The sequence below is a fragment of the Salmo trutta genome, chromosome 13 (assembly GCF_901001165.1).
Source record: "Salmo trutta chromosome 13, fSalTru1.1, whole genome shotgun sequence".
NCBI classification, from domain to species: Eukaryota; Metazoa; Chordata; class Actinopteri; order Salmoniformes; family Salmonidae; genus Salmo; species Salmo trutta.
The window spans coordinates 85,090,155-85,117,538 of NC_042969.1; the positions used below are offsets into that span (position 1 = coordinate 85,090,155).

The window sequence follows — 27,384 nt, forward strand, 5'->3', positions numbered from 1 at the left end:
ACACAGAGAGAGAGCGAGAGAGAGCGAGAGAGACAGAGAGAGAGAGAGAGAGAGAGACACAGAGAGAGAGAGAGAGAGAGACAGAGAGACAGAGAGAGAGAGAGAGAGCGAGAGAGTGAGAGAGAGTGAGAGAGAGCGAGACAGAGAGAGACAGAGAGACAGAGACACAGAGAGAGAGAGAGAGAAAGAGAGAGAGAGAGAGAGAGAGGTAGTAGCGTGCCACAGCAGGGTTCCCGTGCCTCCACAGAACAAACCCAAACACTCCCAGCCCTCAACATACGCCAGTGGCAGCATACTGCTGGAACCTGTTGCATTGGATCAAATTCCCAGAAAGAAAGAAAAGATTTGAGGTATTTTGAGAGAGAGCGGCATGGCGATCCGTCTCAGACACAGCTGGAGATTCAGGAAATGAGAAACACACACACACACACACGAATAAGCCATATGGTTTCCAGGAAGACAAACTTTATTCATGGCGTGCAGAATGTTCCTGAATTTTTTTTTGGGGGGGGAAAAACAAGCTTCCATTCTGATCCCGCTGACAATGTGCAGCTCCTTCGGTTAAGTTCAATACAGACACACATATGTACAGACACACAGGCCAAATACACCACAGACACACAACAGACACCCTGATTCTGAGGACACCAATAGAGACAGGTTTGTATGTTTAGCCAAGACATTTGATGTTACATTTTTCAGAAATGGTCACTCAAGTACGTACGGTGCCGTCGGAAAGTATTCAGACTTATTCTAAAATGGATGAAATTGTTTTTTTCCACCTCAATCAATCTACACACAATACCTCATAATGACAAAACAAAAACAGGTTTTTAGAAAATGTTAGAAATGTATAAAAAATAAAAAACGGAAATATGACATTTACATAAGTATTCAGACCGTTTACTCAGTACTTTGTTGAAGCACCTTTGGCAGTGATTACAGCCTCGAATCTTCTTGGGTATGACGCTACAAGCTTGGTACACCTGTATTTGGGGAGTTTCTTCCATTCTGCTCTGCAGATCCTCTCAAGCTCTGTCAGGTTGGATGGGGAGCGTTGCTACATAGATATTTTCAGGTCTCTCCAGAGATGATCGATCGGGTTCAAGTCCTGGCTCTGGCTGGGCCTCTCAAGGACATTCAAAGACTTGTCCCGAAGTCCCTCCTGTGTTGTCTTGGCTGTGTGCTTACGGCCGTTGTCCTGTTGTCCTTCTGGAAGGTTCTCCCATCTCAACAGAGGAACTCTGGAGCTCTTTCAGAGTGAGGTTCTTGGTCACCTCCCTGACCAAGGCTCTTCTCCCCCGATTGCTCAGTTTGGCTGGGCAGCCAGCTCTAGGAAGAGTCTTGGTGGTTCCAAACTTCTTCCATTTCAGAATGATGGAGCCCACTATTTTCTTGGGGACCTTCAATGCTACAGAAATGTTTTGGTACCCTTCCCCAGATCTGTGGCTCGACACAATCCTGTATCAGAGCTCTACGGACAATTCCTTCGACCTCATGGTTTGTTTTTTTTCTCTGACATGCACTATCAAATGTGGGACCTTATATAGACAGGTGTATGCCTTTCCAATTCATGTCCAATCAATTGAATTTACCACAGGTGGACTCCAATCAAGTTGTAGAAACATCTCAAGGATGATCAATGGAAACAGGATGCACCTGAAATCAATTTTGACTCATAGCAAAGGGTCTGAATACTTATGTAAATAAGCTATTTCTTTTGCAAAAATGCAAAAATGTCTGAAAACCTGTTTTCGCTTTGCCATTATGGGGTATTGTGGGATGATTAATGAGGTATAAAAATTATTTAATCAATTTTAGAATAAGGCTGTAACGTAACAAAATGTGGAAAAAGTCAAGGGGTCTGAACATTTTCAGGATGCTCTGTATGGGTGTGTCCGTCCCACCCAGTCTGTCCCACCCAGTCTGTCCCTAGCACTGGAGCCATGTGGCTACACTTTCACTGTCAGCATGTTGGGACAGGGTGGTGAGGTGTGTTCTGGGAAACGGCCCGCACTCCAATGCTGGAGGCTAATGTATGTGCTCTCTGACACCTGAAGCTGCATGGAAAAACGGTGCAGGAACACAAAGGACTAGTCAGCCCTTCCCCCTCTGAGGAGCCAAAATGTATCTCTCTGTTACAGTACACAGAGGAATGACTATTGTGAAAGAATAATACTATAGTATCCATGTCTGGTATCTGAAACTTGTCCCCTAAAGAGGACTCTGAAGCTATCTATATGATGATGTCTGTGGTAACTTGTCCCCTAAAGAGGACTCTATATGTAAGATCTCTATGGTAACTTGTCCCCTAAAGAGGACTCTATATGTATTATCTCTATGGTAACTTGTCTCCTAAAGAGGACTCTATATGTATTATCTCTGTGGTAACTTGTCTCCTAAAGAGGACTCTATATGTATTATCTCTGTGGTAACTTGTCCCCTAAAGAGGACTATATGTATTATCTCTGTGGTAACTTGTCCCCTAAAGAGGACTATATGTATTATCTCTGTGGTAACTTGTCTCCTAAAGAGGACTATATGTATTATCTCTGTGGTAACTTGTCTCCTAAAGAGGACTCTATTTGTATTATCTCTGTGGTAACTTGTCCCCTAAAGAGGACTATATGTATTATATCTATGGTAACTTGTCCCCTAAAGAGGACTCTATATGTATTATCTCTATGGTAACTTGTATCTGGACAGGGTGAACTCTGAATTACTCAAAGGGGTTTAATGTTTCTCTCAGAAATGCTGTCTTATTTACATCGGCCTCATCCCCTCATGAGCCTTTAAATGCTGTGACACCCTGTGGAGATTGGGCCTGGGAGTGTTTAGGTTACTGTAAACTTGGTATTGTTTGATTGGTCAATTGTGGTTGGTTTTGGGTTGAGAAGGTTCCACCTTCAGATGTTACACATGTAATGAAATACATTTGGTTCTCTCTCTTCTCCTGTATCCAGTTCATGGAGGAAGGTTGTATGATCAGTTGTCATTATCACATCTATACACGCAACCACTCACTTACACTGCTGATTACTGACTACACACACCGTTGTTAATTGTATTTAGTTTACTTCAGTTAATAAGGAATAACAAAAATATATTTATCTCCACGTTGTCTCCCTTTTTGTAACGAACTTCGAGCCAGTTCGTGACATAAGCATCTCTTTGTTCATGCTTTGTCCTGTAAGTTAACTTGAGGATCCATATGGTTGGAATAATGGCTTGTAATGCTTGTTAACCTCTCTGGGATAGGGGGCGGTATTTTCACGTCCGGATGAAAAGTGTGCCCAAAGTAAACTGCCTGCTACTCAGGCCCAGAAGCTAGGATATGCATATTATTAGTAGATTTGGATAGAAAACACTGTGAAGATTCTAAAACTGTTTGAATGATGTCTGTGAGTATAACAGAACTTATTTGGCAGGCGAAACCCCGAGGACAAACCATCCAGGAATGTTTTTTTTTTTTGAGGTCACTCTTTTCAATGGGTGTTCTATGGGGATCTAGATTTCTAAGGCACTTGCTTGCAGTTCCTATCGCTTCCACTGGATGTCAATAGTCTTTAGAAATTGGTTGATGTTTTTCCTTTGTGTAATGAAGAAGTAGCCCTGTTCAGAACGAGGGTCGCGTGAAGTGTACCGTTTGTTAGAGGAGCGTTTGTTTTCATCCGGTATTAAACTGAACGCAGTTTATCCCGTCTTAAATTTTAGCGATTATTTACGTAAAAAAATCATTAAAGTTGTATTAGGAAAGTTGTTTGAAATGTTTGGACAAAGATTACAGGAGATATTTTGTAGTCATGTTGCGCGAGTTGGAACCTGTGTTTTTCTGGATCAAACGCGCCAAATAAATGGACATTTTGGAGATATAACGACGGAATTAATCGAACAAAAGGACCATTTGTGATGTTTATGGGACATATTGGAGTGCCAACAGAAGAAGATCTTCAAAGGTAAGGCAAGAATTATTAATTACATCGTTATTTCTGAGTTTTGTGTCACGCCTGGCGGGATGAAATATGATTGTCTGTGTTTGTTTGATGGGGTGCTGTCCTCAGATAATAGCATGGTGTGCTTTCGCCGTAAAGCCTTTTTGAAATTGGACACTGTGGTTGGATTAACAAGAAGTTTATCTTTAAAATGGTGGATAATACTTGTATGTTTGAGGAATTTTAATTATGAGATTTCTGTTGTTTTGAATTTGGCGCCCTGCAATTTCACTGGCTGTTGTCAGATCCCAGAGAGGTTAATGTCTGTAACTTAAGCTTCATGCCTGGTATGTTAAATTGATTCATTGTTCAATGTTAATTAAACATCTGCCTTTGATATAGACAATTCTCAGACCCATTCTTGCTAGTCAACGTCAACTCATTGTCTAATGCTTCCTTGTGTATTTTAATATCTTTATAGAGTCATATCAACATTTTAATAGGTTAATTACTTAGTCTTAATTACGAGTGTTATGGGAGGTGTAAGGTCACACTTGACTCATCCCAGAGACAAATCACTCACACAAAGACACATGGATGAACATGTGGCATTTCCTGCACAAACTCTGTCGCAATGACTTACAGACAGTTTGGGCTTGCCAGCTCGCAATCTTTACATCTAGCATACTTAAAGATTTTATCATCACCACCCTCCCCATCTGTGTGATTGGCTAGTGAGACTGTGGAATTGGCTGTGATTGGCTAGTGAGACTGTGGACCCACCTTTTCTTCCTGGTGAGGATGAGGACGTCATTGAAGAGGAAGAAGTAGACCTGATGACGTGACGTCCTCTTGGAGAAGATGCCGTTCTCCTCCACGAAGGCTGTGAGCTCCCCTCGTTTCACCATCCACCGAGAGGACGACACCAATGGGAAGGGCTGGGGGGAGGGGGAGAGAGGACAGAGGGGAGAGGAGAGGAGAGAGAGGACAGAGGGGAGAGGAGAGGAGAGAGAGGACAGAGGGGAGAGAGAGAGGACAGAGGACAGAGGGGAGAGAGAGAGGACAGAGGGGAGAGGAGAGGAGAGGACAGAGGGGAGAGAGAGAGGACAGAGGGGAGAGGACAGAGGGGAGAGGAGAGGAGAGGACAGAGGGGAGAGAGAGAGGACAGAGGGGAGAGGACAGAGGGGAGAGAACAGAGGGGGAGAGAGAGAGAGGACCGAGGGGGAGAGAGGACAGAGGGGGGAGAGAGGACAGAGGAGAGAGGAGAGAGAGGAGACAGAGGGGAGAGGAGAGGAGAGAGAGGGGACAGAGGGGAGAGGAGAGGAGAGAGAGGGGACAGAGGGGAGAGGAGAGAGAGAGAACAGAGGGGAAAGGACAGAGGGGAGAGAGAGAGAGAGGGGAGAGAGAGGACAGAGGGGAGAGGAGAGAGAGAGGACAGAGAGAGAGAGGAGAGAGAGAGGGGAGAGGACAGAGGGGAGAGGAGAGGACAGAGGGGAGAGGACAGATGGGAGAGGAGAGAGAGGACAGAGGGGAGAGGAGAGGGGAGAGAGGGGAGAGGAGAGAGAGAGGACAGAGGGGAGAGGACAGAGGGGAGAAAGGACAGAGGAGAGAGAGAGGACAGAGGGGAGAGAGAGGACAGAGGGGAGAGAGAGGACAGAGGAGAGAGAGAGGACAGAGGAGAGAGAGAGGACAGAGGAGAGAGAGAGGACAGAGGGGAGAGAGAGGACAGAGGGGAGAGAAGAGAGGGGGGACAGGAGGGACAGAGGGGAGAGGAGGGACACAGGGGAGAGGAGAGAGAGGGCGGATGATCAATATCAAGGTTTACAAATGTAATGTACTCCAGACATTCCTGTGTAGTGTGTGTGAACAGTTGGCTATGAGAGCAGAATGTATGTTCACAGCCCTGCAGATATCTGTTAGGCCCACATGGGCCAACAGCACTTTCCCACACTTGTGCCTGCCGAAGCGTGTGTGTATTTATGTACATCTGTTTGAATGTGTGTGTGTGTGTGTGTGTGTGTGTGTGTGTGTGTGTGTGTGTGTGTGTGTGTGTGTGTGTGTGTGTGTGTGTGTGTGTGTGTGTCTATGCGAGAAAGAAATATGTAAACCTTTCTAGCACACTGCTGGAAACACACTTGTCCATATCAACAGATAAAGAAATGGAGCGTGATTCAAAGAGGATGCTGGGAAAAGACCTTGTGAACGTACAGTTTGTACAGAACATAACACCATGCCTGTGTTAATGAGAGAGTGTGTGTGTGTGTGTGTGTGTGTGTGTGTGTGTGTGTGTGTGTTTTATTCTGTATTGCAGCAGCAACAGTTATATAGGACCCTTATTCCTCTCCATTTCACACCAGTAGAGAAACTTCCTGTTCCCTCCTGTTCCCTCCCTGTGTCCCCTGGGAGACTGCTGGGGAAATGTCATGTATGACCAGGAATACCCAAATGTTCCTCAAAAGCAGACAGCTAATGGAAATGTCTTCACAGTACCTCATGGTACAGGCTTTTAAAGATACAAGCCTTAGTTTCTACATTCATAGATTCTTACAGAATGACGTCTCATGAGTTCAGTTTAACTGTCGTATCCCATCGAAACAAAAAACATCAGCTTGTTTTACTCTGTTTGTAAACAACCTACATGTAAAACAAACACTGTACAGCCTCATAACATGATTAAAACTATCATTTTGATATCATGGTCAGTCCTTGCATCCATAGCTCTGTCTACGAATTTGAAAGTGGTTTCTCCAGGCCCGACCCTCAGCTTTTTACCCAAAACAGAGGCAGAGGGACGCTTTTGTTATTGTTTCTATTTAAGATGAAATCACATGAGGGGAAACGGCGCCACGGATTGCCCCCACCGCCTTGGTTTTGTTGACAAACGGAGGACGGGAGCGTGGCGCAGCATGGTCAAAACATCTGCAGTACATATTCTCTCTGTTCTATCACGCATGCAGTGATGTCACAGGGGAGAGTTGTTTCACCATTAAGGATTCTACCTTTAAAAACAATGGTACTTTCACCATTAAGGATTCTACCTTTAAAAACAATGGTACTTTCACCATTAAGGATTCTACCTTTAAAAACAATGGTACTTTCACCATTAAGGATTCTACCTTTAAAAACAAAACACTTCTGCATGTCAATGCTTCTCTCTAGCATGTATTCTTAAGTGTCCATAGTATCTCATAGGAGCTTAACAGTTCTTCAGGGTTTACAGTAGGTTAACAGCTATAGACCCCACTGGGGTGAATAGAGACAGTTATAAACCCCAACTATAGAGACAGTTATAAAACCCAGCTATAGACCCACTGGGGTGAATAGAGACAGTTATAAAACACAACTACAGAGACAGTTATAAACCCAGCTATAGAGACAGTTATAAAACCCAGCTATAGACCCACTGGGGTGAATAGAGACAGTTATAAACCCCAGCTATAGAGACAGTTATAAAACCCAGCTATAGAGACAGTTATAAAACCCAGCTATAGAGACAGTTATAAACCCCAGCTATAGACCCACTGGGGTGAATAGAGACAGTTATAAAACCCAGCTATAGAGACAGTTATAAACCCAGCTATAGACCCACTGGGGTGAATAGAGACAGTTATAAACCCAGCTATAGAGACAGTTATAAACCCAGCTATAGAGACAGTTATAAACCCAGCTATAGAGACAGTTATAAACCCCAGCTATAGAGACAGTTATAAAACCCAGCTATAGAGACAGTTATAAACCCAGCTATAGAGACAGTTATAAACCTCAGCTATAGAGACAGTTATAAACCCCAGCTATAGACCCACTGGGGTGAATAGAGACAGTTATAAACCCAGCTATAGTGACATTTATAAACCCAGCTATAGAGACAGTTATAAAACACAGCTATAGACCCAATGGGGTGAATAGAGACAGTTATAAAACCCAGCTATAGAGACAGTTATAAACCCCAGCTATAGACCCACTGGGGTGAATAGAGACAGTTATAAAACCCCAGCTATAGAGACAGTTATAAACCCCAGCTATAGAGACAGTTATAAACCCCAGCAATAGACCCACTGGGGTGAATAGAGACAGTTATAAAACCCAGCTATAGAGACAGTTATAAAACCCAGCTATAGAGACAGTTATAAAACCCAGCTATAGAGACAGTTATAAAACCCAGCTATAGAGACAGTTATAAATCCAGCTATAGAGACAGTTATAAACCCAGCTATAGAGACAGTTATAAACCCAGCTATAGAGACAGTTATAAACCCAGCTATAGAGACAGTTATAAAACCAGGCAATAGAGACAGTTATAAAAGCCAGCTATAGAGACAGTTATAAACCCAGCTATAGACCCACTGGGGTGGATAGAGACAGTTATAAACCCAGCTATAGACCCACTGGAGTGAATAGAGACAGTTATAAACCCCAGCTATAGACCCACTGGGGTGAATAGAGACAGTTATAAACCCCAGCTATAGACACACTGGGGTGAATAGAGAGAGTTATAAACCCCAGCTATAGAGACAGTTATAAACCCCAGCTATAGAGACAGTTATAAACCAAGCTATAGAGACAGTTATAAAACCCAGCTATAGAGACAGTTATAAACCCAGCTGTAGAGACAGTTATAAAACCCAGCTATAGACCCACTGGGGTGAATAGAGACAGTTATAAAACCCAGCTATAGAGACAGTTATAAACCCAAGCTATAGACCCACAGGGGTGAATAGAGACAGTTATAAACCCCAGCTATAGAGACAGTTATAAACCCAGCTATAGAGACAGTTATAAAACCCAGCTATAGACCCACTGGGGTGAATAGAGACAGTTATAAACCCCAACTATAGAGACAGTTATAAAACCCAGGTATAGAGACAGTTATAAAACCCCAGCTATAGAGACAGTTATAAAACCCAGCTATAGAGACAGTTATAAAACCCAGCTATAGAGACAGTTATAAACCCAGCTATAGACCAACTGGGGTGAATAGAGACAGTTATAAAACCCAGCTATAGAGACAGTTATAAAACCCAGCTATAGAGACAGTTATAAACCCAGCTATAGACCCACCGGTGTGAATAGAGACAGTTATAAACCCAGCTATAGAGACAGTTATAAAACCCAGCTATAGAGACAGTTATAAAACCCAGCTATAGAGACAGTTATAAACCCAGCTATAGACCCACTGGGGTGAATAGAGACAGTTATAAAACCCAACTATAGAGACAGTTATAAAACCCAGCTATAGAGACAGTTATAAACCCAGCTATAGACCCACTGGGGTGAATAGAGACAGTTATAAAACCCAGCTATAGAGACAGTTATAAATCCAGCTATAGAGACAGTTATAAACCCAGCTATAGAGACAGTTATAAAACCAGCTATAGACCCACTGGGGTGAATAGAGACAGTTATAAACCCCAGCTATAGACCCACTGGGGTGATTAGAGACAGTTATAAACCCAGCTATAGAGACAGTTATAAACCTCAGCTATAGAGACAGTTATAAACCCCAGCTATAGACCCAATGGGGTGAATAGAGACAGTTATAAACCCAGCTATAGAGACAGTTATAAAACCCAGGTATAGAGACAGTTATAAAACCCCAGCTATAGAGACAGTTATAAAACCCAGCTATAGAGACAGTTATAAAACCCAGCTATAGAGACAGTTATAAAACCCAGCTATAGAGACAGTTATAAACCCCAGCTATAGACCCACCGGGGTGAATAGAGACAGTTATAAAACCCAGGTATAGAGACAGTTATAAAACCCAGGTATAGAGACAGTTATAAACCCCAGGTATAGAGACAGTTATAAAACCCAGCTATAGAGACAGTTATAAAACCCAGCTATAGAGACAGTTATAAACCCAGCTATAGACCCACTGGGGTGAATAGAGACAGTTATAAAACCCAGCTATAGAGACAGTTATAAACCCAGCTATAGAGACAGTTATAAACCCCAGCTATAGACCCACTGGGGTGAATAGAGACAGTTATAAACCCCAGCTATAGACCCACTGGGGTAAATATAGACAGTTATAAACCCCAACTATAGAGACAGTTATAAACCCAGCTATAGAGACAGTTATAAACCCAGCTATAGACCCACTGGGGTGAATAGAGACAGTTATAAACCCCAGCTATAGACCCACTGGGGTGAATAGAGACAGTTATAAACACAGCTATAGAGACAGTTATAAACCCAGCTATAGAGACAGTTATAAAACCCAGCTATAGACCCACTGGGGTGAATAGAGACAGTTATAAAACCCAGCTATAGACCCACTGGGGTGAATAGAGACAGTTATAAACCCCAGCTATAGACCCACTGGGGTGAATAGAGACAGTTATAAAACCCCAGCTATAGAGACAGTTATAAACCCCAGCTATAGAGACAGTTATAAACCCCAGCTATAGACCCACTGGGGTGAATAGAGACAGTTATAAAACCCAGCTATAGAGACAGTTATAAAACCCAGCTATAGAGACAGTTATAAAACCCAGCTATAGAGACAGTTATAAAACCCAGCTATAGAGACAGTTATAAAACCCAGCTATAGAGACAGTTATAAAACCCAGCTATAGAGACAGTTATAAAACCCAGCTATAGAGACAGTTATAAACCCAGCTATAGAGACAGTTATAAACCCAGCTATAGAGACAGTTATAAAACCCAGCTATAGAGACAGTTATATACCTCAGCTATAGAGACAGTTATAAACCCAGCTATCGACCCACTGGGGTGAATAGAGACAGTTATAAAAGCCAGCTATAGAGACAGTTATAAACCCAGCTATAGACCCACTGGGGTGGATAGAGACAGTTATAAACCCAGCTATAGACCCACTGGGGTGAATAGAGACAGTTATAAACCCCAGCTATAGACCCACTGGGGTGAATAGAGAAAGTTATAAACCCAGCTATAGAGACAGTTATAAAACCCAGCTATAGAGACAGTTATAAAACCTAGCTATAGAGACAGTTATAAAACCCAGCTATAGAGACAGTTATAAACCCAGCTATAGAGACAGTTATAAAACCCAGCTATAGAGACAGTTATAAACCCAGCTATAGAGACAGTTATAAACCCCAACTATAGAGACAGTTATAAAACCCAGCTATAGAGACAGTTATAAAACCCAGCTATAGAGACAGTTATAAACCCCAGCTATAGAGACAGTTATAAACACAGCTATAGAGACAGTTATAAAACCCAGCTATAGACACAGTTATAAACCCAGCTATAGACCCACTGGGGTGAATAGAGACAGTTATAAAACCCAGCTATAGAGACAGTTATAAACCCAGCTATAGAGACAGTTATAAACCCAGCTATAGAGACAGTTATAAAACCCAGGTATAGAGACAGTTATAAACCCCAGCTATAGACCCACAGGGGTGAATAGAGAGAGTTATAAACCCCAGCTATAGAGACAGTTATAAACCCCAGCTATAGAGACAGTTATAAACCAAGCTATAGAGACAGTTATAAAACCCAGCTATAGAGACAGTTATAAACCCAGCTATAGAGACAGTTATAAAACCCAGCTATAGACCCACTGGGGTGAATAGAGACAGTTATAAAACCCAGCTATAGAGACAGTTATAAACCCCAGCTATAGACCCACAGGGGTGAATAGAGACAGTTATAAACCCCAGCTATAGAGACAGTTATAAACCCAGCTATAGAGACCGTTATAAAACCCAGCTATAGACCCACTGGGGTGAATAGAGAAAGTTATAAACCCCAACTATAGAGACAGTTATAAAACCCAGCTATAGACCCACTGGGGTGAATAGAGACAGTTATAAACCCCCAACTATAGAGACAGTTATAAAACCCAGCTATAGAGACAGTTATAAAACCCAGCTATAGAGACAGTTATAAAACCCAGCTATAGAGACAGTTATAAAACCCAGCTATAGAGACAGTTATAAAACCCAGCTATAGAGACAGTTATAAACCCCAGCTATAGACCCACTGGGGTGAATAGAGACAGTTATAAACCGAGCTATAGAGACAGTTATAAAACCCAGCTATAGAGACAGTTATAAAACCCAGCTATAGAGACAGTTATAAAACCCAGCTATAGAGACAGTTATAAACCCAGCTATAGAGACAGTTATAAAACCCAGCTATAGAGACAGTTATAAACCCCAGCTATAGACCCACCGGGGTGAATAGAGACAGTTATAAAACCCAGCTATAGAGACAGTTATAAACCCAGCTATAGAGACAGTTATAAACCCAGCTATAGAGACAGTTATAAAACCAGCTATAGACCACTGGGGTGAATAGAGAGAGTTATAAACCCAGCTATAGAGACAGTTATAAACCCAGCTATAGAGACAGTTATAAAACCCAGCTATAGACCCACTGGGGTGAATAGAGACAGTTATAAAACCCAGCTATAGACCCACTGGGGTGAATAGAGACAGTTATAAACCCAGCTATAGAGACAGTTATAAACCCAGCTATATAGACAGTTATAAACCCAGCTATAGACCCACTGGGGTGAATAGAGATAGTTATAAACCCAGCTATAGAGACAGTTATAAAACCCAGCTATAGAGACAGTTATAAACCCAGCTATAGACCCACTGGGGTGAATAGAGACAGTTATAAAACCCAGCTATAGACCCACTGGGGTGAATAGAGAAAGTTATAAACCCAGCTATAGAGACAGTTATAAAACCCAGCTATAGAGACAGTTATAAAACCTAGCTATAGAGACAGTTATTAAACCCAGCTATAGAGACAGTTATAAACCCAGCTATAGAGACAGTTATAAAACCCAGCTATAGAGACAGTTATAAACCCCAGCTATAGACCCACCGGGGTGAATAGAGACAGTTATAAACCCAGCTATAGAGACAGTTATAAACCCAGCTATAGAGACAGTTATAAAACCCAGCTATAGACCCACTGGGGTGAATAGAGACAGTTATAAAACCCAACTATAGAGACAGTTATAAACCCAGCTATAGAGACAGTTATAAACCCCAGCTATAGAGACAGTTATAAAACCCAGCTATAGAGACAGTTATAAAACCCAGCTATAGACCCACTGGGGTGAATAGAGACAGTTATAAAACCCAACTATAGAGACAGTTATAAACCCAGCTATAGAGACAGTTATAAACCCCAGCTATAGAGACAGTTATAAAACCCAGGTATAGAGACAGTTATAAACCCAGCTATAGAGACAGTTATAAACCCAGCTATAGAGACAGTTATAAAACCCAGCTATAGACCCACTGGGGTGAATAGAGACAGTTATAAACCCAGCTATAGAGACAGTTATAAACCCAGCTATAGAGACAGTTATAAACCCAGCTATAGACCCACTGGGGTGAATAGAGACAGTTATAAAACCCAGCTATAGAGACAGTTATAAACCCCGCTATAGAGACAGTTATAAATCCAGCTATAGAGACAGTTATAAACCCAGCTATAGAGACAGTTATAAAACCAGCTATAGACCCACTGGGGTGAATAGAGACAGTTATAAACCCCAGCTATAGACCCACTGGGGTGAATAGAGAAAGTTATAAACCCAGCTATAGAGACAGTTATAAAACCCAGCTATAGAGACAGTTATAAAACCTAGCTATAGAGACAGTTATAAAACCCAGCTATAGAGACAGTTATAAACCCAGCTATAGAGACAGTTATAAAACCCAGCTATAGAGACAGTTATAAACCCAGCTATAGAGACAGTTATAAAACCCAGCTATAGAGACAGTTATAAACCCCAGCTATAGACCCACCGGGGTGAATAGAGACAGTTATAAACCCAGCTATAGAGACAGTTATAAACCCAGCTATAGAGACAGTTATAAAACCCAGCTATAGAGACAGTTATAAAACCCAGGTATAGAGACAGTTATAAAACCCAGGTATAGAGACAGTTATAAAACCCAGCTATAGAGACAGTTATAAAACCCAGCTATAGAGACAGTTCTAAAACCCAGCTATAGAGACAGTTATAAAACCCAGCTATAGAGACAGTTATAAACCCCAGCTATAGACCCACCGGGGTGAATAGAGACAGTTATAAACCCAGCTATAGAGACAGTTATAAACCCAGCTATAGAGACAGTTATAAAACCCAGCTATAGAGACAGTTATAAAACCCAGGTATAGAGACAGTTATAAACCCCAGGTATAGAGACAGTTATAAAACCCAGCTATAGAGACAGTTCTAAAACCCAGCTATAGAGACAGTTATAAACCCAGCTATAGACCCACTGGGGTGAATAGAGACAGTTATAAAACCCAGCTATAGAGACAGTTATAAAACCCAGGTATAGAGACAGTTATAAACCCCAGGTATAGAGACAGTTATAAAACCCAGCTATAGAGACAGTTCTAAAACCCAGCTATAGAGACAGTTATAAACCCAGCTATAGACCCACTGGGGTGAATAGAGACAGTTATAAAACCCAGCTATAGAGACAGTTATAAACCCAGCTATATAGACAGTTATAAACCCAGCTATAGACCCACTGGGGTGAATAGAGATAGTTATAAAACCCAGCTATAGACCCACTGGGGTGAATAGAGATAGTTATAAACCCAGCTATAGAGACAGTTATAAAACCCAGCTATAGAGACAGTTATAAACCCAGCTATAGACCCACTGGGGTGAATAGAGACAGTTATAAAACCCAGCTATAGACCCACTGGGGTGAATAGAGAAAGTTATAAACCCAGCTATAGAGACAGTTATAAAACCCAGCTATAGAGACAGTTATAAAACCTAGCTATAGAGACAGTTATTAAACCCAGCTATAGAGACAGTTATAAACCCAGCTATAGAGACAGTTATAAAACCCAGCTATAGAGACAGTTATAAACCCCAGCTATAGACCCACCGGGGTGAATAGAGACAGTTATAAACCCAGCTATAGAGACAGTTATAAACACAGCTATAGAGACAGTTATAAAACCCAGCTATAGACCCACTGGGGTGAATAGAGACAGTTATAAAACCCAACTATAGAGACAGTTATAAACCCAGCTATAGAGACAGTTATAAACCCCAGCTATAGAGACAGTTATAAAACCCAGCTATAGAGACAGTTATAAAACCCAGCTATAGACCCACTTGGGTGAATAGAGACAGTTATAAAACCCAACTATAGAGACAGTTATAAACCCAGCTATAGAGACAGTTATAAAACCTAGCTATAGAGACAGTTATAAAACCCAGCTATAGAGACAGTTATAAACCCAGCTATAGAGACAGTTATAAAACCCAGCTATAGAGACAGTTATAAACCCAGCTATAGAGACAGTTATAAAACCCAGCTATAGAGACAGTTATAAACCCCAGCTATAGACCCACCGGGGTGAATAGAGACAGTTATAAACCCAGCTATAGAGACAGTTATAAACCCAGCTATAGAGACAGTTATAAAACCCAGCTATAGAGACAGTTATAAAACCCAGGTATAGAGACAGTTATAAACCCCAGGTATAGAGACAGTTATAAAACCCAGCTATAGAGACAGTTCTAAAACCCAGCTATAGAGACAGTTATAAAACCCAGCTATAGAGACAGTTATAAACCCCAGCTATAGACCCACCGGGGTGAATAGAGACAGTTATAAACCCAGCTATAGAGACAGTTATAAACCCAGCTATAGAGACAGTTATAAAACCCAGCTATAGAGACAGTTATAAAACCCAGGTATAGAGACAGTTATAAACCCCAGGTATAGAGACAGTTATAAAACCCAGCTATAGAGACAGTTCTAAAACCCAGCTATAGAGACAGTTATAAACCCAGCTATAGACCCACTGGGGTGAATAGAGACAGTTATAAAACCCAGGTATAGAGACAGTTATAAACCCCAGGTATAGAGACAGTTATAAAACCCAGCTATAGAGACAGTTCTAAAACCCAGCTATAGAGACAGTTATAAACCCAGCTATAGACCCACTGGGGTGAATAGAGACAGTTATAAAACCCAGCTATAGAGGCAGTTATAAAACCCAGGTATAGAGACAGTTATAAACCCCAGGTATAGAGACAGTTATAAAACCCAGCTATAGAGACAGTTATAAAACCCAGCTATAGAGACAGTTATAAACCCAGCTATAGAGACAGTTATAAACCCAGCTATAGAGACAGTTATAAAACCCAGCTATAGAGACAGTTATAAACCCAGCTATAGACCCACTGGGGTGAATAGAGACAGTTATAAAACCCAGCTATAGAGACAGTTATAAACCCAGCTATAGAGACAGTTATAAACCCAGCTATAGAGACAGTTATAAACCCAGCTATAGACCCACTGGGGTGAATAGAGACAGTTATAAACCCCAGCTATAGACCCACTGGGGTGAATAGAGACAGTTATAAACCCAGCTATAGAGACAGTTATAAACCCAGCTATAGAGACAGTTATAAACCCAGCTATAGAGACAGTTATAAACCCAGCTATAGAGACAGTTATAAAACCCAGCTATAGAGACAGTTATAAACCCAGCTATAGACCCACTGGGGTGAATAGAGACAGTTATAAACCCCAGCTATAGACCCACTGGGGTGAATAGAGACAGTTATAAACCCAGCTATAGAGACAGTTATAAACCCAGCTATAGAGACAGTTATAAACCCAGCTATAGAGACAGTTATAAAACCCAGCTATAGAGACAGTTATAAAACCCAGCTATAGAGAGAGTTATAAAACCCAGCTATAGAGACAGTTATAAAACCCAGCTATAGAGACAGTTATAAACCCAGCTATAGAGACAGTTATAAAACCCAGCTATAGAGACAGTTATAAACCCAGCTATAGAGACAGTTATAAAACCTAGCTATAGAGACAGTTATAAAACCCAGCTATAGACCCACTGGGGTGAATAGAGACAGTTATAAAACCCAGCTATAGAGACAGTTATAAAACCCAGCTATAGACCCACTGGGGATCATTCCAAGCCCATCTCCATACCTTGATCTTAAAGTCCAGTTGAGAGTTGATAGTGTACATCATCTCAGTTCTCTCCATGGTACGGGCCCCTTCGTTACACTTACGCACCACCTAAAACACACAGTTATTAGCACTCACAGACACGTGCAGATACAAGCAGGCTCACATACAAATACCATGGGGGAAACACAGGCTCCTTCCTTGATCTCATGTTGAGATGGGCCTTTGACCTTTGACTTGGCATCAATTTGGGTTTGACACCAGTTGACCTCTCACCTTGCTGACTGATTGAAGGGCTTTCTTACAGGCCTCATACTGAGATGAGCCTTTAGAAGCCTTCTGACAAATGACCTGAAAAACAGAGAGAGGTCAGAGGTCAGAGCAGATCACACACACACACAGTGGCTGTGTACACAGTAGAGTATGATGTCATAAAGGCTGTGTACACAGTAGAGTATGATGTCATAAAGGCTGTGTACACAGTAGAGTATGATGTCATAAAGACTGTGTACACAGTAGAGTATGATGTCATAAAGGCTGTATACACAGTAGATTATGATGTCATAAAGGCTGTGTACACAGAGTATGATGTCATAAAGGCTGTGTACACAGTAGAGTATGATGTCATAAAGGCTGTATACACAGTAGATTATGATGTCATAAAGGCTGTGTACACAGAGTATGATATCATAAAGCAGTGTGTGTGTGAGATCAGCTACTTATCCACTTTGTTATTCCTGGGAGAGGCTTCCAGAACACATCTCTCATTAACACTGCTGTCATGAACACACTCACATGCACGCACGCACGCACGCGCACACACACACGCACGCGCGCAAACACGCACGCAAAGCGGTTGGAATCGTTAAGTGTTAGCAAAACTTTCCCATGGCTCAAAAGCCTCCTACTTCATGGCCTAGTATCCTGCCTTAAACCTCAAGGGAACAACTAAAACAGGGAAGGAGAGAGAAGGAGAGAGATAGAACAGTAAGTGAAAACATTAGTAAAAGAATTGGTAAAAAATATAATGAGGGACCAATGAATGACAGAATAAACAAACATTTCTAGGTCAATAGAGTTAGGAGCTGAGCTCTTTGACCCAGTTAAGACAAAGGCTACAGTAGACAAAGGCTACAGTAGACAAAGGCTACAGTAGACAAAGGCTACAGTAGACAAAGGCTACAGTAGACAAAGACTACTGTAGGTGAAGGCTACATTAGACAAAGGCTACTGTAGGTGAAGACTGCTGCAGGTGGGGCTACTGTAGGTGAAGGCTACATTAGACAAAGGCTACTGTAGGTGAAGACTACTGTAGGTGAAGGCTACATTAGACAAAGGCTACTGTAGGTGAAGACTACTGTAGGTGAAGGCTACATTAGACAAAGGCTACTGTAGGTGAAGGCTACATTAGACAAAGGCTACTGCAGGTGAAGACTACTGTAGGTGTAGGCTACATTAGACAAAGGCTACTGTAGGTGAAGGCTACATTAGACAAAGGCTACATTAGACAAAGGCTACTGTAGGTGAAGGCTACATTAGACAAAGGCTACTGTAGGTGAAGGCTACTGTAGGTGAAGACTACTGCAGGTGGGGCTACTGTAGGTGAAGGCTACATTAGACAAAGGCTACTGTAGGTGCAGGCTACTGTAGGTGAAGACTACTGTAGGTGAAGGCTACATTAGACAAAGGCTACTGTAGGTGCAGGCTACTGTAGGTGAAGACTACTGTAGGTGAAGGCTACATTAGACAAAGGCTACTGTAGGTGCAGGCTACTGTAGGTGAAGGCTACATTAGACAAAGGCTACTGTAGGTGAAGACTACTGCAGGTGAAGACTACTGCAGGTGAAGACTACTGCAGGTGAAGACTACTGCAGGTGAAGGCTACTGCAGGTGAAGGCTACATTAGACAAAGGCTACTGTAGGTGCAGGCTACTGTAGGTGAAGACTACTGTAGGTGAAGGCTACATTAGACAAAGGCTACTGTAGGTGCAGGCTACTGTAGGTGAAGACTACTGCAGGTGAAGACTACTGTAGGTGAAGGCTACATTAGACAAAGGCTACTGTAGGTGAAGACTACTGCAGGTGAAGACTACTGCAGGTGAAGGCTACTGCAGGTGAAGACTACTGCAGGTGAAGACTACTGCAGGTGAAGACTACTGCAGGTGAAGACTACTGCAGGTGAAGGCTACATTAGACAAAGGCTACATTAGACAAAGGCTACTGTAGGTGAAGACTACTGCAGGTGAAGGCTACTGCAGGTGAAGGCTACTGCAGGTGGGGCTACTGCAGGTGAAGGCTACATTAGACAAAGGCTACTGCAGGTGAAGGCTACTGTAGGTGAAGGCTACATTAGACAAAGGCTACTGTAGGTGAAGGCTACTGTAGGTGAAGACTACTGCAGGTGGGGCTACTGTAGGTGAAGGCTACATTAGACAAAGGCTACTGTAGGTGCAGGCTACTGTAGGTGAAGACTACTGTAGGTGAAGGCTACATTAGACAAAGGCTACTGTAGGTGCAGGCTACTGTAGGTGAAGACTACTGTAGGTGAAGGCTACATTAGACAAAGGCTACTGTAGGTGCAGGCTACTGTAGGTGAAGGCTACATTAGACAAAGGCTACTGTAGGTGAAGACTACTGCAGGTGAAGACTACTGCAGGTGAAGACTACTGCAGGTGAAGACTACTGCAGGTGAAGGCTACTGCAGGTGAAGGCTACATTAGACAAAGGCTACTGTAGGTGCAGGCTACTGTAGGTGAAGACTACTGTAGGTGAAGGCTACATTAGACAAAGGCTACTGTAGGTGCAGGCTACTGTAGGTGAAGACTACTGCAGGTGAAGACTACTGTAGGTGAAGGCTACATTAGACAAAGGCTACTGTAGGTGAAGACTACTGCAGGTGAAGACTACTGCAGGTGAAGGCTACTGCAGGTGAAGGCTACTGCAGGTGAAGACTACTGCAGGTGAAGACTACTGCAGGTGAAGACTACTGCAGGTGAAGACTACTGCAGGTGAAGGCTACATTAGACAAAGGCTACATTAGACAAAGGCTACTGTAGGTGAAGACTACTGCAGGTGAAGGCTACTGCAGGTGAAGGCTACTGCAGGTGGGGCTACTGCAGGTGAAGGCTACATTAGACAAAGGCTACTGCAGGTGAAGGCTACTGTAGGTGAAGGCTACATTAGACAAAGGCTACTGTAGGTGAAGGCTACTGTAGGTGAAGACTACTGCAGGCGAAGGCTACTGCAGGCGAAGGCTACTGCAGGCGAAGGCTACTGCAGGCGAAGGCTACTGCAGGCGAAGGCTACTGCAGGCGAAGGCTACTGCAGGCGAAGGCTACAGTAGTGTGAGTGAAAGTGATTTCACTGGGGGAACTGAATGGAGGGGGGAGGAAACGAGAGACCAGTTTAGTGTAATCAAATCTTCAGCGTTACGTAAGAGAAAGTCCTTTAGAGAGTGAGACCGTCATGGACAGGGTGTGTACATTCCTTTCTGCATGGTTATATACGTCTACGTAACAAAACATCCCCCCCGGGATTCGTCGGACCAGGAAATGTTGTTCCACTTCTCATGTCCAGTGTTGGTGATCATGCCGTTGCTGCAGATTGTAAGGTGGTGCATTCAAGCTGCCAACAGCCCGTTGCAGCTCATCCTATAACACCCCTTTACTAGGTTAGGACAACAACAATGTTCAGATACGATGTAGCGTTCAAACGTTGATCAATTGGCATCGAGGTAGCTACAGTAACGTGACCCAGGAATGCATTCCCCACACTATTACACCACCAGCCTTGTACCGTAGACACCAGGCAGGACGGGTCCATGGAATCATGCTGCTTACACCAAATCCTGACTCCGCCATCAGTATGATGCAAAAGGAACTGGGATTCGTCGGACCAGGAAATGTTTTTCCACTCCTCAATTGTCCAGTGATGGTGATGGCCTGGCCACTGGAGCTTCTTCTTCTTGTTTTTATCTGGTAGGAACCCAGTGTTGGTGATGGCCTGGCCACTGGAGCTTCTTCTTCTTGTTTTTACCTGGTAGGAACCCAGTGTTGGTGATGGCCACTGGAGCCTCTTCTTCTTGTTTTTTATCTGATAGGAACCCGGTGTGGTCGTCTGCTGCAATAGTCCATCCGTGACCAGGACCGACGAGTTGTGTGTTCTGAGATGCCGTTCTGCACACCACTGTTGTACTGTGTCGTTATTTGTCTCTTTGTGGCCCGCCTGTTATCTTGCACGATTCTTTCCATTCTCCTTCGACCTCTCATCAACGAGCTGTTTTCACCCACAGGACTGCCGCTGACTGGATGTTGTTTGTTTGTCGCATTGTTCTCTGTAAACCCTAGACACTGTCGTGCATGAAAAGCCCAGGAGGCCGGCTGTTTCTGAGATACTGGATCTCAAATCAAATAAAATTTATTTGTCACATACACATGGTTAGCAGGTGTTAATCTGACGACAATACGCTTAAAAAGTCGCTAAAGTCACTCGTTTTGTCCATTCTAACGTTCAATGGAACAGTAACTGAATGCCTTGATGCCTGCCTGTCTGCCTGCTTTATATAGGAAGCCACGACCACTTGACTCACTGTCTGTAGGAGCGAACCATTTTGGTGTACCTAATCAACTGGCCAGGGAGGGTATATGAGTGTGCTAGACGTGTGTCCAGTATGTGAGTGTTGTGTGTTGGCTCACATCCATCAGCAGAGGCAGGCGGGTGACTCTCTGCATTGGCAGGATTAGGAAGGAGATCATTGGGAGGTTCCTGCAGTCTGGGTGGCCCTCAATACGAGTCAACACCTCCTTAAACACTGGACTCTTACTACTGCTGGGACAGAGAGACAGAGAGAGAGGGCAGTCATCAGTCACAGTTCAAACGTGTGTGTGTGTGTGTGTGTGTGTGTGGTACTCACATTAGCCTCTGTAGAGTCCTCTGCTGGTAAACCTCATTGGAGCAGTAGGTGATGTAGGGGTCAAAGTTGGACTGGGCGTGTCTGAACACGATGTCACTGATGTCATCTATAACAACATTCTGTTGGTGCATGTCCTCTAACTCTTTAAAGAACCTAACGAGAGACGGAGACGGAGACAGACAGACAGACAGACAGACAGACAGACAGACAGACAGACAGACAGACAGACAGACAGACAGACAGACAGACAGACAGACAGACAGACAGACAGACAGACAGACAGACAGACAGACAGACAGACAGACAGACAGACAGAAAAAGCGATGGATTAAGTTTTGATAATCGGAGGTCTGCATTTACACATCATTTAGAACTCAGTGGGAAAACAACAAACCCAGTTTAGAGCATTTAACATCCGATCAGTTCTCCTTCCACACGTCTCAGGAAGGACTAGCATGTCAGAGATGCCATAATAACGGACTAAATCAGAATGATCTGCCTGTTTTAGTCATCTTACCCACACACACGCGCACACACACACAAACACACGCACACAAACACAGGAAGTGCATCTGACACCTCTGTCCCCGCTTTGCCATAACATCACTGGAGAGAACCCTCCTGGACCCCCTAAAATAGCCTGGGGGAACCATTAGCAGGTAACACAGGGCTTCCTCTTCCTGTCGGCATAGGGCAGATGGCCGCTTTAACGACAAAATCTGGTCCCCACTGTGACATACAGGAAACTGTCACACAACCACAGGAAGTTGACCTTAATCAGTTGGGGCTTGTTTCAACTCATCTGCACAGCCACCTCATAGTGACCTTCCCCATTTCACAAGAGATGGGCATTTATTATGCCAAGGCAGCAGCTACTCTTCCTGGGGTCCAGCCAAATTAAGACAGTTTATACAAATGTAAAAACATGACAAAACATTTACAACACGGTGTGTCCTCAGGCCCCTACTCCACATCTACAGTACAAAATCCATGTGTACATGTGTGTATAGTGTCTATGTTATCGTGTGTGTGTTTGTATATGCATGTATCTATGTGTGTGTCTCTTCACAGTCCCTGCTGTTCCATAAGGTGTATTTAATGGAAGGCTCTCCAACATAATCCAGGTAGAATCAGGAATTCCCCAGGGCAGCTGTTTAGGCCCCTTACATTTTTCAATCACCCTCTGTGTTCTGTTAAACATGTAACTCTTTATCCACATCATAGCAGGGGGTGTAAAGCCATAACACACATGTTTTTCCAGCAGCAGACTATGATCTCTCAGCTGAAAGCTTGTTGTCAATTTGTTTACTGTAAAATAGCATTGTAAAACATTTTTTTCCCAAAGGTTTGCTAAGGGTTGGTAAGAGGCTGATTGGTCAGCTATTTGAGCCAGTAAAGGGGGCTTTACTATTCTTGGGTAGCGGAATGACTTTAGCTTCCCTCCAGGCCTGAGGGCACACACTTTCTAGTAGGCTTCAATTTAAAATATGGCAAATAGGAGTGGCAATATCGTCCACTATTATCCTCAGTCATTTTCCATCCAAGTTGTCAGACCACGGTGGCTTGTCATTGTTGATAGACAACAATACATTTGTTCACCTCTTCCACACTCACTTTACAGAATTCTAAATTACAACGCTTGTCTTTCATCATTTGGTCAGATATACTTGGATGTGTAGTGTCACCGTTTGTTGCTGGCATGTCATAGTGAAAATATACCTCTCTGTTGATGTGACATACAGTATCAAGCATTTCACACATGTTATCCAGATACTGCCTGTTACCACTTGGTGGTCTATAGCAGCTTCCCACCAGAATGGGCTTTAGGTGAGGCAGATGAACCTGCAGCCATATTCAACCGTATTTAACGTGAGATCCTCTTTAAGCTTTACAGGAATGTGGTTCTGAATATAAACAGCAACACCTCCACTATTGGCATTTCTGTCTTTTCTGTAAATGTTATAACCTTGTATTGCTAGCACTGTATCATCAAAGGTATTATCTGAGTGAGTTTCAGAGAGTCAGAATATGAATGTCATCTGTTGCTAGCAAATTATTGATTTCATGAACCTTGTTTCTTAAGCTACATATGTTAATGTGGGCTATTTAGAGCACTTTTCTTCTGGGATGCTCACTTCATTTTATTGCTTTACTGGGAAGTTTAGGAGAAGTATATATTCTCATGTCATTTATGTTAGTGCAGGGTGAGCTGCACACAGTGGTCTTCCTGCTAGGGGACACCACCTCAGTGTTAACAGTATAAATCTGGTTCAAAGGCTCATGATTACTGCATACAATAGCTGTAGGATTAACAGAGGCACCCTGGGCTTTAAGGACATACATTAGGTTACTTACATTGTGTCTTCCAACACCCCTGGTATAATGTACATTTGATGCAGCATTATGACAACTCTGCATCACAATGGTAGGGATTAACTGAGCTGGGCTTGGGTCATTGATAAGTCATTGTCTCAACGCAGCCTTATAATGCTGTGAAAGGATCCAAGAACCCAAATGATTTGGAAGGATCCCATCCTCCTTATTAAAACGTGTTTTGTTTCCAAAATGTATCGAAATTGTCAACAAAAGTTACACCCATTCAGCTGCTATAATCACATAGCCAGTTGTGAAGAGAAAGAATCCTACTAAAGCTTTCAGAGAGGGCACAGGGCCAGATATGATGGGTCTTTTACTAGTGTCTAGCAGAGAGTCAAATCAGCGCTTTGAAATCCAGTTTCAACTGTTCAGAACCTGCCCTTTATAATATCATTAAAACCCACATGGACTACGATAGAAATGATTTCCACGTCCTGGTGTAGTACATCCAGGAGCAGGTTAGTAATGTCATTTACTCCAGCTCCGGAATAGGACACTGTTTTTGTACCAAGAAGAGTCACATTTCTTACCATTGAGCTGCCCAAAATCACGGCTGACGATAAGGACGAGGAAATCCACCCACTAACACGCTTCACAGGATTCGGAGAACCCTTTATGGACAGGCAAGAGGCAGGATAACTTGAGCCCGTGGCTCCCGGTGCCTGATGCAGGCCTCTAACAGACGGAAAAGCCCTGCTCGATCCAGAGCAGGGACGGAAGGTTGCCAATGTCGACTTCGACATCGTAGGGGAAGGCACTGCGAGCACAGACAAAGGCTCCCCCAGAGACAAAGGTGCAGGAAGATCAGGCTCCAGGACGGCAAAACTATTGGTTGTAGACTGCTTTTCGGGAGGCCTCTGTCTTCAGCTTCCACGGCTCGTGACATGTGACCATCGGCCAGTCGGATAACGACAAACAACAAGACGGAGATGCATCCAACAAGCGTGAATGCCGTCGAGCCACCGGCGTAGAAAATGTAAACATTCCACTCTGCGTTTTCCCCAGTTTCTTACGTAGGCTGGCGACCTGCGTGATCAAGGAAGCCACTTCAAGCCTATAATCCTCAGCAAGTAAACTATCGCCGCATTGGAACTCTGAGTGATCCGGTTTGTCCGGAAACGAAAGTGTAGTAGATACAGCTCCTACACCGCTGGAACCGTTAGTTTACTTCTCCAGACAAAGAGGGCTCCATTACAAAACTCATCTGGTACCAACTTCGTTAGCTTGACGGCTAGTAGCTGTGGGGTGAAGTTGCACGTGTCTGTGGTTTCCATAGGAACGAGGTGGGGAGGACTATGAAGCAGTACAGGCCTGAACAGAGAGAGGTTAGTATAACTGACTGACACACAGCTGCCACTATGAGCTAAACCAGGGGACCAGGAACACACTGTTACAGAGGAACAGAGGGCTGTGTGTGTTTATGAGAGAGAGGGGGGAATCATGTAGAGAGGGGGGGAGAGTCATGTAGAGAGGGGGGGAGAGTCATGTAGAGAGGGGGAGAGAGTCATGTAGAGAGGGGGAGAGAGTCATGTAGAGAGAGGGGGAGGGTCATGTAGAGAGAGGGGGAGGGTCATGTAGAGAGAGGGGGAGGGTCATGTAGAGAGAGGGGGAGGGTCATGTAGAGGGGGGGGTCATGTAGAGAGGGGGGGAGGGTCATGTAGAGAGGGGGGGAGTCATGTAGAGAGGGGGGGAGAGTCATGTAGAGAGGGGGGGAGAGTCATGTAGAGAGGGGGGGAGAGTCATGTAGAGAGGGGGGGAGAGTCATGTAGAGAGAGGGGGGAGTCATGTAGAGAGGGGGGAGAGTCATGTAGAGAGAGGGGGGAGAGTCATGTAGAGAGAGGGGGGAGAGTCATGTAGAGAGAGGGGAGAGTCATGTAGAGAGAGGGGAGAGTCATGTAGAGAGAGGGGAGAGTCATGTAGAGAGAGGGGAGAGTCATGTAGAGAGAGGGGGGAGAGTCATGTAGAGAGGGGGGGGAGAGTCATGTAGAGAGAGAGGGGAGAGTCATGTAGAGAGGGGGGGAGGGTCATGTAGAGAGGGGGGAGTCATTTTTTTCATCGTGCTTTTCAACCGTTACTCTGAAAAATGGTAACCCTGTTTTTAGTTTCCAGAAAATAACCGAAGCAGAGGTTCTAGCTGCCCTGTGTGCCATTGATACTAAGAAATCCTTAGCCGCTGACAATTTACACCCGTACTTACTTAAGTGTGCTGCACCTATCATTGCTGGTTCAGTGACACACATTTTTAATCTAACATTAAGCACAGGAAATATCCCTAAGGTGTGGAAAGCAGCTTTTGTTCTGCCATTACATAAGGGAGGTGACGGTAGTGATTTGGATAACTATCGACCCATCTCTCGGCTCCCTTTTCTGGCAAAGATCCTAGAATCTATAGTCAACAAACAGTTACAGTCTTTTCTTTCTGCTAACAGTATTCTTAGCACCAATCAATCTGGTTTTAGATCTAAAAACAGTACCACATCGGCCACTATGCTTGTTGTAAATGATATTGCAAATGCCTTAGATGATAGAAAGCACTGTGCTGCATTGTTTGTATATTTGTCAAAAGCTTTTGACACTTAGACCATGCTATCCTTTTGAGTAAGCTGTCATCTATAGGACTGGGTACTGATGCCTGCCGATAGTCATAAAACCATTTAAAGATAGAACTCAGGCCATCATGGTCGACGGGGTCAAGTCTGACCCCTTACAGTTACTTAAAGGGGTCCCTCAGGGTTCAATAATTGGCCCACTATTGTTCTCACTTTATATAAACAACATTGGTGATGATGTCAGATATTGTAAATTCCATTTATATGCAGATGACACAGTGATGTACTCTATTGCTCCAACAGCGGACCAAGCTTTAAAGCAGTTGGAGTCTGATTTTAGGATACTACAGGGGTCTCTTTTACAGCTTAAACTTGTTTTAAACTCTAAGAAAACAAATGTCATGTTTTTCTCTAGGTCTAAACTCTCAGTTAGAAACACTTTTGTAATCACTAGCTTGGATGGTACTCAAATCAAACAGGTCTCTGCATAGCCTTCCCTGTGGCTCAGTTGGTAGAGCATGGTGTGTGCAACGCCAGGGTTGTGGGTTCGATTCCCACGGGGGGCCAGTACAAAAAAAAAAAAATGCATGAAATGTATGTATTCACTACTGTAAGTCGCTCTGGATAAGAGCGTCTGCTAAATGACTAAAATGTCAAATAAATATTTAGGGGTATGGTTA

At 43.4% G+C, this 27,384-nt stretch overlaps 1 protein-coding gene across 4 annotated transcripts in view; it reads right to left on the bottom strand.

Moving 5' to 3' along the window:
- Positions 1-27,384, bottom strand: part of LOC115206652 (rho guanine nucleotide exchange factor 26) — an 84,469-nt gene that overhangs the window by 31,021 nt on the left and 26,064 nt on the right. For 3 of the 4 annotated variants that reach the window (XM_029773830.1, XM_029773829.1, XM_029773827.1), the window contains 5 exons: positions 21,780-21,932; positions 21,562-21,694; positions 17,144-17,218; positions 16,889-16,978; positions 4,716-4,870 (listed from right to left, as the gene is read on the bottom strand). In XM_029773830.1, coding sequence (XP_029629690.1) covers positions 4,716-4,870; positions 16,889-16,978; positions 17,144-17,218; positions 21,562-21,694; positions 21,780-21,932 — 606 coding nt within the window. The remainder of the gene's footprint in view (positions 1-4,715; positions 4,871-16,888; positions 16,979-17,143; positions 17,219-21,561; positions 21,695-21,779; positions 21,933-27,384) is intronic. The other variant, XM_029773828.1, reaches the window with a different exon arrangement.